At 52.6% G+C, this 14,395-nt stretch overlaps 1 protein-coding gene across 1 annotated transcript in view; it reads left to right on the top strand.

Moving 5' to 3' along the window:
- The window catches only part of STAB1 (stabilin 1), a 52,935-nt gene that overhangs the window by 36,389 nt on the left and 2,151 nt on the right, over nt 1–14,395 (top strand). The window contains exons 39-63 of the mRNA XM_010718278.3: nt 296–491; nt 895–990; nt 1,758–1,803; nt 3,063–3,142; nt 3,876–4,001; nt 4,669–4,742; nt 5,105–5,179; nt 5,529–5,648; nt 6,593–6,640; nt 6,753–6,836; nt 7,667–7,813; nt 7,969–8,106; nt 8,714–8,773; nt 8,867–9,043; nt 9,693–9,779; nt 10,199–10,345; nt 10,501–10,566; nt 11,053–11,278; nt 11,727–11,876; nt 12,345–12,449; nt 12,612–12,719; nt 12,827–13,020; nt 13,523–13,667; nt 13,754–13,887; nt 14,175–14,389. Coding sequence (XP_010716580.1) covers nt 296–491; nt 895–990; nt 1,758–1,803; nt 3,063–3,142; nt 3,876–4,001; nt 4,669–4,742; nt 5,105–5,179; nt 5,529–5,648; nt 6,593–6,640; nt 6,753–6,836; nt 7,667–7,813; nt 7,969–8,106; nt 8,714–8,773; nt 8,867–9,043; nt 9,693–9,779; nt 10,199–10,345; nt 10,501–10,566; nt 11,053–11,278; nt 11,727–11,876; nt 12,345–12,449; nt 12,612–12,719; nt 12,827–13,020; nt 13,523–13,667; nt 13,754–13,887; nt 14,175–14,389 — 3,044 coding nt within the window. The remainder of the gene's footprint in view (nt 1–295; nt 492–894; nt 991–1,757; nt 1,804–3,062; nt 3,143–3,875; nt 4,002–4,668; nt 4,743–5,104; nt 5,180–5,528; nt 5,649–6,592; nt 6,641–6,752; nt 6,837–7,666; nt 7,814–7,968; nt 8,107–8,713; nt 8,774–8,866; nt 9,044–9,692; nt 9,780–10,198; nt 10,346–10,500; nt 10,567–11,052; nt 11,279–11,726; nt 11,877–12,344; nt 12,450–12,611; nt 12,720–12,826; nt 13,021–13,522; nt 13,668–13,753; nt 13,888–14,174; nt 14,390–14,395) is intronic.

Here is a 14,395-nt window from a genome sequence, read left to right as displayed (position 1 = left end):
AGAGAGAAATGAGCCTCTCTCTGCTCAACAGAGTATCACACTGATGGGACACAGGGAATGCAGGCAGGAGATAAGCTGGATGGGCATAGGGCTGAATGTGTTTGTGTAACCACATGACCAGCATTGCTCAAGCAGCCATACACATCCTTTATATGAGGTCTGGGCAGCTGAGAGCCCCATTCTAGGGAGGTCATTCCGCCCTACCTGCATACAGCTGCTCTTCTCACATGTTGTCAGAATTACATCTGTGCTGCATCAGACAGCTCACCCCACCCCTGCTTTTGTTGATTACCAGAAGTCTGTCTGTTGCCCCGGATACTACGGACACATGTGTGAGATGTGCCCAGGAAAGCCAGGCCAGTGGTGCTCCGGGAATGGGGAATGCCTGGACGGCATCGAGGGCAGTGGAGAGTGCCAATGCCTGGAAGGTTTCCACGGCACTGCTTGTGAAATGTGTGAAGTGGGCCGGTATGGAGCTGACTGCAAATCAGGTGACAGCAATAGTTATTTTGCAACTCATGTTCTGCTCGCAAGGGGAGAAAAGCAGACTCGCAACCTCTGAAACAGGCCCGCAGCTGGTGGCCCAACAAGGAAGGGTTGTGGGAATGAGTGCTTGTGATCAGCCACTTGTGAGCCCATTTTCATCCTTGAAGGAGTAACCACTGCTCTGCTACTCATCCTATTGCTTCCCAAACTGTAGGGAGTAGAGATGGTCTGCTCCTGGTCACTGGGATCTGACAGTGAAGGAAAAAATGCCACTGCTCCTATAACATTTTCTATATGGCAGCTAGAGGCACTGGATTAGGAACAGAGCAGACATTGAAATGGCAGTGAGATTCTGCTTTTGAGACCTGGTTGGTTTGACAATGATGATCATCTGTTCTTACCCCACAGAATGTGCTTGTGACAATGGCATATGCAATGATGGACTGCAAGGGGACGGGAGCTGTGATTGTTTACCTGGGTGGAAGGGCCCAAGCTGCCAAGAAAGTATGTGAATGTGGTGGGTCTAACATCACTGTTTTGACAGAGAAATCAGAGTAATTCTCTTTAGCTGCTAGAGCAATTCTGTGTTAGCTGAACAAGGTGACCACAGTTGTGTGTGCTTGCATCCCCCAGAAGGTTTATTAGACTGTATACTAATTCATTCTTGCACATCTGTGGTGTGACTTCCTCAGCAGCATGAGCTTTAATGTTATTTGGTCTGGGTTGGCCATGACTCCTATTACTTGCCTAAGAAAGTGGCAGGGCTTGATTTGAAACTTCCAAAGTGCCCCAGTGTTTCTGCTGGATTGCTCACGGGCTCATTGATTTAGGTGAGTTGAGCCTATGGTCTACACAGTGTGTGGTAGTAGTATGACAAAGATGGTTGTTCTGGGATTTGGGATCATGATTATCACAGGGGTAGGGGGATTTTAAAAGTTTGCACCCAAAGCTTGAGAGTGTAGTGGCATCAAATGTTTGGGGAACATTTAGAAATGGGAACTGAGTGGAGCTGTCCTATTAATCCAAATGTAAAACACAAAATAAAAACCATGTTTTACTTTGAATGGAGCAAATCCAAAGGTCTCAGTGTGAATGGAATAACAAGATTTCAGTCCTTGCTTCATTCATAGCAGTTTTGAGGCCCCGTTTCCGATCAGGGCATGAGCATGGCAGGGAGAATGTTTGGAAGGAGCTTTGCTGTAGATGGCAGAAACATCCTCAGCAAGTGCTGTACTGGAAATGCCAAGTCACATTTGTGTTTTCTCTTGCAGGAATTGAGGTGGATTTATGCAATAGCACTTGCCATCAGATGGCTAAGTAAGTACAGCCACAGGGCTGGGTCATTCTGAGACCCATTCTGTGCTTGGTTATGCTTTACAGAAGACTGATTCTGTGTGTCAGGCATCACAGAGGGCTTGGAGACAGTTTCTGCTCTTTTATGGTGCATAAATGGCTGTTTCATTCTTCAATCTTTTTGATGCTAAGCTCCATCCACTTTCCCTTAAGATATTATTTGAATATAAAATCTTTTCAAACAGATTCCATGTGTGCGGATGAGAGAAAGCAGAGACTCCGAGCAGCTCCAAGCCTGCCTTTAGTCGTGCAGCAAAGCCACTGACAAGCCCTCTCTGTCTCTCTTGTCCCCACAAAAAAAATCTTGTGGGCTGATGGGTTTCAAAGGAGCTCTTGCTGCCTTCTCCATCCATTACCTGCTCTCCCATTTTGTGGCACTGGGACACAGCCACCTGCGTGGCACCACGTAGTGCTGCCCAGGAGCTTTGTTCCAGATCTTTGTGTGACTGTCCAAGGCCACAAGCTCATTTCTGGATGCAGCCAGACGGTTACAGGGTCCCATAATGACCACCCAACCAGCTATAACCCCAAACCTGCCGGAGCACTCCATGACCATAATGAGCACTGGGTAGCTGGGGCAGAGAGGAAGGGGCCAAGCTACAGACAGGAGGCTCTGTGTTCTATGAGCAGTGCAGCTGTTAGGCAGTCTTTGTTTTGTGCAAACCTCTGTCACACTGCTATGATGATGGGTCTCTTTTTCAAATGCTCTTCTTGGGTTCTTTTGAATTAGCAGGACTCATCCTCTGTTGAGGATGATTCCATTTGCTGGCAACCTGTGGCTTGCACAGGTACACTCTTGGTGGGTGAGGAACTGGCTGTGTGCCCAGCTGGCCAAGAAGGCCAACGGCATCTTGGCTTGCATCAGAAACGGTGTTGCCAGCAGGAACAGGGCAGTGATTGTTCCCCGGTACTCAGCTCTGGTGAGGCCGCACCTCGAGTGCTGTGTCCAATTTTGGGCCCTCACTGCAAGAAAGACATTGAGGCCCTGGAGTGGGTTCAAAGAAGGGCGACAAAGCTGTGAGGGGTCTGGAGCACAGGACTTATGAGGAGCAGCTGAAGGAGCTGGGATTGTTCATTCTGGAGAAGAGGAGGCTCAGGGGAGACCTCATTGCTCTCTATAACTACCTGTAAGGAGGTTGTGTGAGCTGGGGGTCGGCCTCTTCTCACTGACCAAGCAAATCAGAAGATGCACTCAGTGATTATTTTTCTCCGTCTTGTTTCAGCTGCCTGAATGCCTCTGCAGATTCCCCACCTATGTGCTTCTGCTCTGCTGGATACACAGGGAATGGGACACATTGCACAGGTATGTCAAACATGGCCGAGGATTAAGGTTTGCAATCTGTAGAGTCTGCACACATACAAAGGTTTTGCAAGAGAGAGACAAAAAGGCAGGTGTAGCAGGGCAGTTCTTACTTCTTATGGAGAGAAGAGTACGTGAATGGGTTGTACTTGTTCAGGTATAACAGCAACACTGGCAAAGCTAGAGTGGTTTTGGCTAATAATCCCTGTAATATGAGTGCTTTGATTCCCTAAAATGTCACACTCCTCATATTTGTTGGCCATGCTGAAATCAGGTAGAAGCAGTGTAGCATCTGTGCCAAAATGAAGTAGGATTCCAGGGAGCTGCTCTGGAGCTGCATATGTATCTGACTGTGTCAAATGCGAGACAAGAGTAGTAATATTGTAGCTCAGAGTAATATTGTGGCAGAGAAATCAAAACATTGGTAGATGTCATTTTCAACATTGCCCTTTTTTGAAAATGACTGAAAGGAAAAAGTGAAATCGCATGTACATTGTGCAGGAAAGGGTTTTTTGCTGGACTAATCATTGGTCATCTGGGGTTTGTTTGAGCTCAGCATGACTTCTGAACTGCCCTCTCAGATCCAGGTGAAGCCCCTGCCTTTAAAGTTTCATTGGGAAAGAAAGGAATTTTAATAAGATGATGTGATTTTTGTTAAGATGAACGATCATCCTGACCCTGTTTATCTTCCCTAGATGCTCTAAGTTGGTTCTGCTTCTCTTGTTTGCAATCACAGAAATAGATCCATGCACTATCGATCACGGCGGCTGCTCCATACATGCTGTGTGTACTAAAGTGTCCCCAGGAGAGAGAACCTGTGTCTGTAAGGAAGGCTATGCTGGCGATGGGACACTCTGCAGGGGTGAGTGTTCAGTTCATGTCTTGGTGATGGTGGCAAGATGTGGCTCATGCAAAAGGGAATTTCAGGCAAAAGGCATTAACGTTTCAGGTCAAAACACCAAATAACTTGATTGTTCTTTCTGTCTGTTCATGCAGACATTATTTCAGAGTCAGTAATTAGTGGCTGATCCTGATTCAACCATTTCTGCCTTTTGTTGGGGTGCATGCGCACATTTCCGTGCATGCACCTACAGGGATGTGCTCAGAATTTTCCCAGGTCCTGAGGAGTGATGTGGTCACTGCTGCCCTGACACAGTGCCACCCCAGAGATGTGCAGAGAGCCCTGGCTGCCCTCGGCACCTGTCTCACAGGCTGGCCAATATTCCGTGGTGCTCTGAGGTGAGGCTGGAGCTGCAGAGTCCAGCCCTCTTCTATCATTCCAAGCACACTCAGATGGACATGGCATTCTCAGGGGGCAAATTTATCACAACTTAGAGACCCATGTGTGGCAAGAGTCAAACTCACACTTCTTGCCTGTTCCTTTGCTTTTGCAAGTTGCTTTGCCATGAGGGTGTTTCCAAAGCTCGGAAGGTCCTCCCTGTTGCTTTACCAATACCTCTTTGGATCACCAGTTCCCAGCTGCCTTGGTCAGCCCTCAGCAATAACGTGGCCTTATTGTTTTGCTGCAGAAATTGATCTTTGTCTTGAAAGCAGCGGGGATTGCCACACCAACGCAGAGTGTGTTAAAACAGGCCCAGGGAAGGTGAGTAATAAGATGGATGTCAGGGCAGAGATGCTGTGGAACTTGTCACAGATATGTCATTCTCCAAAAGACTTCCCATGTCCTTCCCATGGCAATGCTAGCATTGTACTTATTGCCTTCCACGAAGAACAGTTGCCTGGGGAGGACATGAAGAGCCTCCTGTTTCCTCAAAAGCAGATGCTTTGTGCTGACCAGAGGTTGGAGGTAGTGTCAGGTTATGGTTGTTGACACAAATATGACTTTCTTCATGAAGGAATGGAGTGTGGGACAGATGTGACAGCACATGTTTTCCATCCATTCAGCCACTGTGTGTTTTCTTTGTTGGGTCCAAATTTCAGACAAAGCATCTGTTTTCTCTCCAGATTGCCTGTAACTGTCTTCCTGGTTACAGTGGGGACGGTGTGAGACAGTGCAACCCCATCAACTTGTGTGAACAGGTTTGTCTGCATTTTCCTATTACCAGGGTGAAGGTCACAGCCTTGAAGCATTTCTTTACCCAACAATTAGCAAAAAGCAAAGACAGGGTTAACCTGTTTGTTTGGAGCCAGCTGTCTTGCCTTCTTACACGCATAAGGAATCTCATGGTGTCTTTGATTTCTATTTCTTCTCATAATGACCTGCAAGTATCTCAGCCACGTGGCATTAGGATGGGGTGTCCCTCTTTCGGGACAAGCAGTGCAGGAAGAGTGACATAGAGGGGAAGGCATGTGGGCCTGTTTCTCTGCATCCATTTTGTGTGGAATGTGCTCAAAATTTGAAGTGTAAGCCTTTCACTTTTCTTGCTAGAACAATGGAGGCTGTAGTCCCTTTGGGCTCTGCAAATACACAGGCCCTGGCACTCGAAACTGCTCCTGCTCTTGGCACAGCATTGGAGATGGCTTCACCTGCCGTGGTAAAGTGTATCAGGTGAGAAACATGCACAGCATCTTTTGTGTACAAGCCTTCTGCCCCACAGCAAACCTCCCTCCAAGCACAAGCTGCAGGTCTGTAGTGTCGTATCACTGTGTGTGTGTGGTGTAGAAGGGAAGGTAGATTTGGGGTTCTGACTTGGGATCACAATCGCAATAAAGCAACTTTGCTCCAGAGGGAGCTGCAATGTGGACACTCTTGCTGTTCTGTTGGCAGCTGTGGCCGTGCCTCCAATCATGTCGTGTTTTCTAAATATGACAAGAAACTCTTTCCTGGGAAATCCACTTCTCCCAGTCTGTGGGGTCAAAGCAGTTGTCCCTGGTGCCAGCATGTGGGATCCAGGCTAGAGGGAGACATGGCCAAGACTCTCTCTAGCTCTGTTGCCAACTCAGTGGCTGTGCTTGGGTGAACTGGTGACCTTTCTGGTAGAAGCAAATGGAAAGCTATCAGAGATGAACAGCTGTCATGCCCACAACAGAGATGGGAGAAAAGAGTGTTTTGCGCTCAGTTTTGTGTTCCTGCTCTACTGTGTTGTGTAGAGGAGGTTGCCTTGCTAAGCCTCTGTCTGCCACTCAGTAAGCATCCCAGAACTGCTGGTGGCAGCATACTGTGATTAAAAGGGATGTTCTGTGAAGCACTTGAGGTACCCCACGAGCAACCCCTGCAGAAGCTGCCAACTTTCCATCCTCAGCAGTCCCTGCCCTCTTCATCTTGCAGCATCTCTGATGTGAATGGTCAGGCAGAGGTCATTGCCCGCTTTGTAGCCTCCATGTCTTCCATGCCCACAGTGCTGACAGGGGTGGGAGGGCAAGGCGACTCTGGTGTCAGGGGAACTGATGTCTTACCAGAGTGGAAGAGTGACTTGGAATGGAAGGGGCAGGTCATATTGCTGGCTGGTTGGAAGGAGCTATGCTAACACCATCTGTTTCTCTTTGTTTAAGGAACTCGCAAGGATAGAAGATGCATCTGTGTTCTTTAAGATGATACTGGTCAGTGACAAATAGCTTTGCCTTTGTCTGTAAATTTCATTTAGTATTTTCTGCAGAGGGTCTTGCTAACTGGAGCTATGTTTGCTGTCCCACAAATGCTTCCTTGCCACAGGCAGAAAAAAACAAGGAGCTCAGTGGGGCAGGGCCTTTCACTGTCTTCGTCCCACGGGCAGACTTCATAGGAAACTCTACAACTGTAAGTGTCCTCCCATCCCAGACACCCTCAGGTTTGGCAAGCTCCAATCATTGCAGTGTCTTGAAGCAATGGGGTTGCATTGAAGAGCATTAAATACATCCTCCATTCTCCATTGGTGTGAGGTTTGAAAGCCTCTCTGCTCCCAGTCTGGGCAGGGTTAGGCATGGGTCCTGCTGTAAGGAAATGCTTGCTGGAGGCCTTGTCTTGCAGTCCTCAGAGACGCTGCCAAATAGTGATGTGCGATGACTTTTATTGCCTGGCTATGAGGGTCTGCTAATAGCAAGGCTTTGGAGTATCTGTTATGAAGACAGATTATTATTTTTTCCTTCCCCATGCCCCATACCCTGCTGTCCCACTTCCATTGGCCTCTTCCCCCCAGTCCCAAGAAGAGGAGACCTAAGGGAAGAGAGATCCTTATCTACAACCCCATGAACAGGACAGTTCTTGACCAGCAGCTTTTTGGTGTTGGTGTGACGGAAGATCCCAACACCACCACCCTAAGTCCTGTTGGGCAGTTTCACACCGCAAGTCCCAGCTCCCAGTAAAGGAACAAATCCCAAGAACTGTGTATCACGGGCATTACTTGCTCGTGGACAGTGTACTTGTATGTTTTCCAGTAAGGCAATCTTTGCAATGTTGATTGAAATTTTCCCACATTCCTGAATGGATGTGTGCATTCACTGTGTTTTGGGGGAGCCAGCTTTCCAGCAGGAATGAGTCAGTGGGGCAGGCCAAGCAGAAAGGCTTGGGATAATCCAGGTCTCCCTCATTAAGTCCTAGCCTTCCTGGAGAGGCAAAGTGCCCCCAGCGTTCCTGTTTTCTCTCTGTAGTTTGAGGAGTGGAAGAGCAGAGGTCTCCTCCAGGAGCTGCTTCGCTACCACATGGTGGGATGCCAGAAATTGCTGTTGAGTGACCTGGAAACTCAGGAGTCCCTTACATCTTTATCTGGCCACACGATAAAGATCACTGAGAAAGAGGTAGTTCTCTGTCACCATTCCCTTCCCTGTCCTGGTTGACAGGTTGTCACTTTTGCTGTCTTTTGAAGACCTGCTGATTGTAACAAGTAATGCCCACGGATGGCTCAGAGGGCAGTGCCCCACGGGAGCACCTCATTGCATCCCTTCTCTCTCAGAATAGCATCTATCTCAATGATGAAGCCGAAGTGGTCATGAGTGACATCGTTGGTGTGAACGGGGTCATCCACTTCATCAACAAGGTCCTCATTCCAAGTGACTTGGTGAGCCGTAACGTTTCCTCACACATCTCACAGGTAAGTCCAAAGCCCAAAGAAATGCTGTGGTGAAGACAGAGCTGGGATCTTCCTCCCAGCAGCTCTGACACTGCTGCCCCAATAAGCCCTCTCCCTGCCCCATGGATGCTGCTTCCTCCTGCTCCAAGCTGTGCAGGTGATGTCTGAGCACACAGGTCTGCCTTGTGAAGGTGACAGCATTTGTGGCACAGTGGTATTTGGGACAGAATACGATCAGAAAACAGTACAGAGTGTGGGGAGGAAGCTCATATTTGGTACAAACCATCACAGTTATATTCCAGTGCAAAGACTGCATGCCAGTGTCTCTCTGGCACTGCTAAAACAAGTATTAGCAGTGCAAAGCCACTGGATTTTACAGTAAATAACACATCATCTGTATAGCACAGAGAAAGTCATCCCAGCTCCCACCATAGCAGTCTGACCTGCATGAATCAGAAAAGTGATGGCTGCTGCATTCCAGCACTTACAGGGCCAAATCCATGGCACAGCCACAAGGAGATGAATGCATTGTGTTTACCTACTGTGATTGTTAAGTGCCTGGGGGACAAACTGGCACAGTAGCTCCACTCCCAGTGGAATTTGGTGACAATTTTCCTTCTCTCTGCAGCTGAACATCACAGAAGCAGCAGAGACCTTTGGGTACACCATTTATAGCAAGTTGCTGAAGGTGAGCCTTGCCTCCTGGGGAGCTGCTGTGAACATGTGAGCATTCCGCTTTGGCCTGTGAATTTTTCTTGATATCCCTTCTTGTCTTGGACAGGATGCGGAGCTGCTGCCGCTGATCAGTAACCCCCTGCACAGACCTTTCACCATGCTGTGGCCTACAGATGCTGCCTTTAATGCCCTCCCAGAGAAAAGGCAGCAGTGGCTGTACCACAGGGAGCACCGGGACAAGCTGGCCTCCTACCTCAAGGCACACATGATCAGAGGCACCAAGGTAAACGTAACAGCAAGTAGGCTGAATGCCTCCCAGGTCACACATCCGTCTATAGCTGCACCAGAGCAACCTTGCCCAATATTTCGCCATGTAGAACATGCAGCATATCAGCTGCATGCCAGCTGTGTTGGGAAGACCAGGCCGTGTTTGAGTGCATGCAGCACTCCATCACAAACTTCTGGTGCAGCGTGGCTGAGCTGAACCTTTCCTGCAAAAGCTGCAAGGAGGCCGCATCTTTCCCAGCAGCCAGTTCATGGCTCTCACGAGCTCTTCTCTATGGGGACGATGCATCAAGCTGAGTCCTGCCAGGCCTGCCTGCACACGCTAGTCCCTTACTGCTCAGGACAGGACTAGCCTTACGCCATTACTCCCATACTAACAGGGCGTGCTGCCACGTCGCACCTCTTCAGCGTGGCTTCTGGCCCTGTCTCTCACCAGGCAGCACTCCTTTTTTGAAATGCAAACTGTCAGTTCTGCCTGTCTTTCCTGGCATTCAAGGCCAGGCTGGATGGGGCTGTGAGCAACCTGGGCTAGAGGGAGGTGTCCCTGCCTATAGCAGGGGGCGGGAGCTACATGTTCTTAAAGGTCCCTTCCAACCCAAACCATTCTATGATTCCGTGATTCTGTGTTGATCATTTTTCCTTCTTAGATTGTTGCTGGTAACATGCCCCAGGTCAATTCCATACGGACCATGCATGGCTCCACTGTCTCGTTCAGCTGCAGCAGAACCCACGTGGTATGTGAAGATGGTGCTTGGTCCCATTTTGCCATGGGCAGCAGATGCTCATACACCAACAGGAGGGGAAGATGGAATGGGGCTGCTCACAGACTGGGATTCCCTGTTGCCATGGCTGCAGCTGGGCTCAGGCTCAGAGACCAGCCAGCAGGAGGGGGCAGAGGCACGTGGTCCCTGCAGATACACGCAGAGATGGCCCCGTTGCTGCACCAACCTGCTGCTGCCATGACCTGGACAGACCATTTCTCAATAGAGGTGGCTGTGAAGAACAGTGTTTGGGTGGATAAGGATATGAGCGTGGAGGTTGTGAAGAGTTCTTGGGGTGATTGAGAAGTGGCAGCCAGAATGAACGATGTCCAGGTGGTGCAGCCAGGGTGCAGGATGTGCCAGCATCATGAGGTGTTTTCTTCCTTTGGCAGGGAGATCTTCTGGTGGGAAATGGTGATGCTGTGATCATCCAGAGGCACATGGAATTTGATGGGGGCATTGCTTATGGCATCGACAGGCTGTTAGAGCCGCCAGATCTGGGATCTCGCTGCGATGAGTTCATCTCTGTGGAGCTGCAGGTGAGCAGTTGGGGTGATGCTGATGAGGATCCACGCTGTCTGCTGAACCAGCAGGAGGGGTGCTGGGAGCCTGCTGCTCCTCCCCACAGAGCTGCCTGCAGCCGAGGAGCAGAACCCACACTGAGTGGCTGTGGGGTTTCTTTCTCCCTCCACAGGGATCGATGGAGAGCTGCGGACCCTGTGGCTTCGAGCCGCCCTGCCCTGCTGGCTCAGTGCAACGGGTAAAGCTTTCACCTTTGGAATTGAGGCAGCCTGCTGAGGGTTGCTGACACCCCCCACATGTTTTAGCAGCATAATGAAGGCACACACGGGTGTGCTGGGCTCAGCCATGCCATTTGGTGGAGCAGGGTGGGACAAGCAGCATGGGCTGGGGGAGCGCAGCCTGGCCAGTCCCTGTGTGGGTGGCAGTGGGTAACGGACCCAGCTCCATCCCTGGAGCAGCACAGGGAGCCTTGTGGAGGCCTCAGGGCCAAAAAGCTCTGCCTGGCTGCCGGGGAGCAGGGGGTTAACAATGTCCCAGCGGGAGCATCTCCCGCACTGCTGTTCTGTCACCCCACGGTTCCTTTGCCTCCCACCCCACACTAGGGAGCCTCTATCACTGGTTGTGGGAGCGAACAAGGGGCATGGGAGGGTCGAGGTGAGGTGGAAGGGGCATGGTGTCCAGCAATCAATGTGGCAAACTCTGTGTTGTGCCTGTTTCCTCGCAGGGGGGAACCTGGGGCTGCCACTATTTCGAAAACCAACTGTTCAGGAACACTTTTCTGTTTCGCCATAACCACCCATTGCGGCCATCCTGGTCTTTCTCCCCGTGGGAACCCTTCAGAAGACACTTCTCTTCCAGGGGGCCTCTGAAACGAGGCTGCAGAAGGAAGTGCATTTCCACCCAGTGGGCTCCCCAGTGCTGCGCAAACCACTACGGCCGCGACTGCCAGGGTAAGGCAGCGTGCATGGATCCCTAGTGCCTGGGAGGCAGGGTGGGGAGTGCCCAGGCAGAGAGCCTCATCCAGGGATGGGGAAATGTGGTGAGATTGGAACAGGGAATTCCCTTTTCTTGGAGAAAGCTCTGGTGAGCCACAGACTGCTGAGGGCCATGGGCAGTCGCATCACTTGTCCATCTGCACCCAGCCCACGGCCACAGCTGGCTATAGGCTCTGTGCTTCCTGCACAGCAGCTCCTGGCTGCTCAGCGTGGCCAGGCAGCAGGGCCCAGCCTGGACACACAGCAACCTTCTTCTTCAAGTCCCATCCCAAGGATGTGGGCTGTCCCAGGGCACTAAGAGTGCCATACATGGCAGTGTGTGCGTCACCTCTGTGTGAGTGGTGCTGCCCCAGAGCACATCAACCCCACATCACCACAGCCTTATGGAGGTCTTCATCTGCAGCGTGCCCAGGGGGGCTCGAGGCGCCGTGTGGGAACCGTGGGACCTGTGATGACAAAATCAGTGGCTCGGGGCGATGCAACTGCAGCCAGGCCTTCATCGGGACCAGCTGTGAGCTGTGCGCACCGGGCAGATATGGGCCCCAGTGCCAAGGTATGGGGAGCTCAGGGAGGCTGCACAGTGCCTTTGTGCAGAGGTGGCTGCAGGATGGAGGGGGATAGGTGCTGGGTGAGCACAAGAATCAATGCAGAACGCCTGCACCATGCAGGGGACGTGCAGGGCTTGCTGCAGTCCAAATGGTGCTCTGGCTTTGGTTTCTAGAAGGCCATGGGCTCAATTGTTCCTCCTGAGAGCCTGGTAGGACAGAGCTCCTGGGGTGCACCTGGCACAGGGAGGGAAGGAGCCCTGAGTGGAAGAGCTTGCGTGTTCCCTGGAACAGAGCAGGGCAGAAGGTGCTGAGCAGTGAGGCCTTTGGGTGGTCCCCTCCTGCGTGGGAACGTGTGGAGCAGACAGTTGGGTCTGGAGGCACAGGGATGCGTGTGGTGTGCACTGCCACACTACTCTCTGTAGCTCTTCCTGCCACCACGGCAGAGCAGTGACAGTGGTGTTCCTGCCCCTCAGAGTGTAATTGCACTGAGCACGGTGTGTGCAACGGAGGGCTGCACGGCGATGGCTTTTGCTTCTGCGTCGAGGGCTGGACCGGAGAGCGCTGTGACATCCCCCTGGGTGAGGGCTGCCAACCTCTGACCTTCCCCATGCGGTTCACAGCTGAGCCCAGTGGCCTCATCCCCCTGACCGACCTCCAGAGGGGCTCTGGGGCTGGCAGCTGTCCTGCACTGCAGCCCTTGGAGCACACCTGTGGCTCCCTGACCCTCACTCCGGTTTCAGCTGTGAAACCCACCTGCTCGCCGCCATGCCACCCCCAGGCCTCCTGCCGCGCTGGCAACCTCTGCGAATGTGACATGCACTACGAAGGGGATGGCAGAGCATGCACAGGTGGGGCCGTGGGGTTGGAGCAGCTCCATGGGGGTAGGCCATGCCGGGGGTGGTGCAAAGGGCAGGAGAACGGTGCTCCGGTGCTGCTAATGCTATTTTCCATGCAGCCATTGACATGTGCAGCCAGGACAACGGTGGCTGTGCCACGCATGCTACCTGCACGCAGCTTGGTGTCAACGTCTCCTGCACCTGTGCTGCTGGGTACTGGGGAGATGGCTACGTCTGTGAGCCCATTGACCGCTGCGCAGACGGCAGGAACGGGGACTGCAGCGAGCACGCACACTGCATCAGCACTGGGCCGGTGAGCACAGCCCACAGCCACGGCAGCATCCCTGCTGTGCGGACCCCACACTCCTGTACTCAGGCCTGCACGGTACACGGGGCTGAGCTCTCACTGGTGTCATGCTGGGGCCGTTTCTCCCCCACCTCTGCCCAACAGGCACAGGGTTTGCCACAGCCATGGCATTTCAGGGCTGTTGGGTGTTGGATGGTCCTTCAGAGACTGTGAAGGCCATCGGCTCAGGAACAAAGCTGCTCACTGTGGGGAAGGTGGGGCCAGACCTGCAATGCAGTGCTGGAATGTGCCACATCTCTGCAGTTCAGCTGGAAGCGATCTGTGCAACACTTTGGGGGAGTTCCCGTGCAGCTGGGATGCAGGCTTGGAACATGGGCTGCCAGCCCCTGAAGGCCACACATTCCGCTGTGGTTCTGCACAGCTGTGGCAATGCTCCAGGCTCATAGGAGCACAGCTCATCAGCTGCTGCTTGCACCATGGCCAACACCGTCCCTCCTCTGTGCTGCAGAACAAGCGACGCTGCGAGTGCAAGAGGGGCTACATTGGTGATGGGATCCAGTGCCTGGAGGAGGCCGTGCCCCCAACAGACCGGTGCCTGGTCAGCAACGGGCAGTGCCACCGGGAGGCCATCTGCACTGACCTGCACTTCCACGGTGAGCGCCACGGGGGCCACAGATGGAGCAGGCCTGGATGGCGTGGGGTTGGTGCTGTGCTGACGTTCCGTGGCTCCATTTTGCAGATAAGACCATGGGTGTATTCCATCTGCAATCACCCCGAAAGAAGTACGACTTCACCTACGTGCAGGCGCAGGAGGCGTGTGCTGCAGAGGGGGCAGTCCTGGCCACGTTCCAGCAGCTGGCAGCTGCGCAGCAGGTGGGGAGCAACAGGGGCAGTGGGCCATGCTCTGTGCCCCTTGCAGGAAGCTGCCCGTGCTGCCAGATTCTTCCTCAGCCCCCCAGCGGCCTTTGTCACCTTCCCTTTGTGAGATCCACACCGCAGTGGGTCTGGAGCAATTGGGGAGCATGTCACAGCCACGAAATTGGGCCTCACTTGTGACAGTGGGATGGGGCGCACCTCAGCCCTTCAGATGGGAGGAGGGCACAGCAAGGGTCACACAGCCATCGCAGACATCCTGACCCTGATGCTCCGCTTCCCCACAGATGGGGTTCCACCTGTGCCTGGTGGGCTGGATGGACAACGGCACCGCCGGTTACCCCACGGCATTTCCCACCCCGAGCTGCGGCTCCAACCATGTAGGCATCGTGGACTACGGCCCTCGGAGCAACCTCAGCGAGACCTGGGACGCCTTCTGCTACTGCGAGAAGGGTGAGCGGTGCGGGCACGGGGCTGCCCCCGGGGAGGGGGCGAGAGGGACGCCCAG

Source organism: Meleagris gallopavo, chromosome 14, assembly GCF_000146605.3.
Source record: "Meleagris gallopavo isolate NT-WF06-2002-E0010 breed Aviagen turkey brand Nicholas breeding stock chromosome 14, Turkey_5.1, whole genome shotgun sequence".
NCBI classification, from domain to species: Eukaryota; Metazoa; Chordata; class Aves; order Galliformes; family Phasianidae; genus Meleagris; species Meleagris gallopavo.
This window is presented reverse-complemented; position numbering and strand designations above follow the sequence as displayed.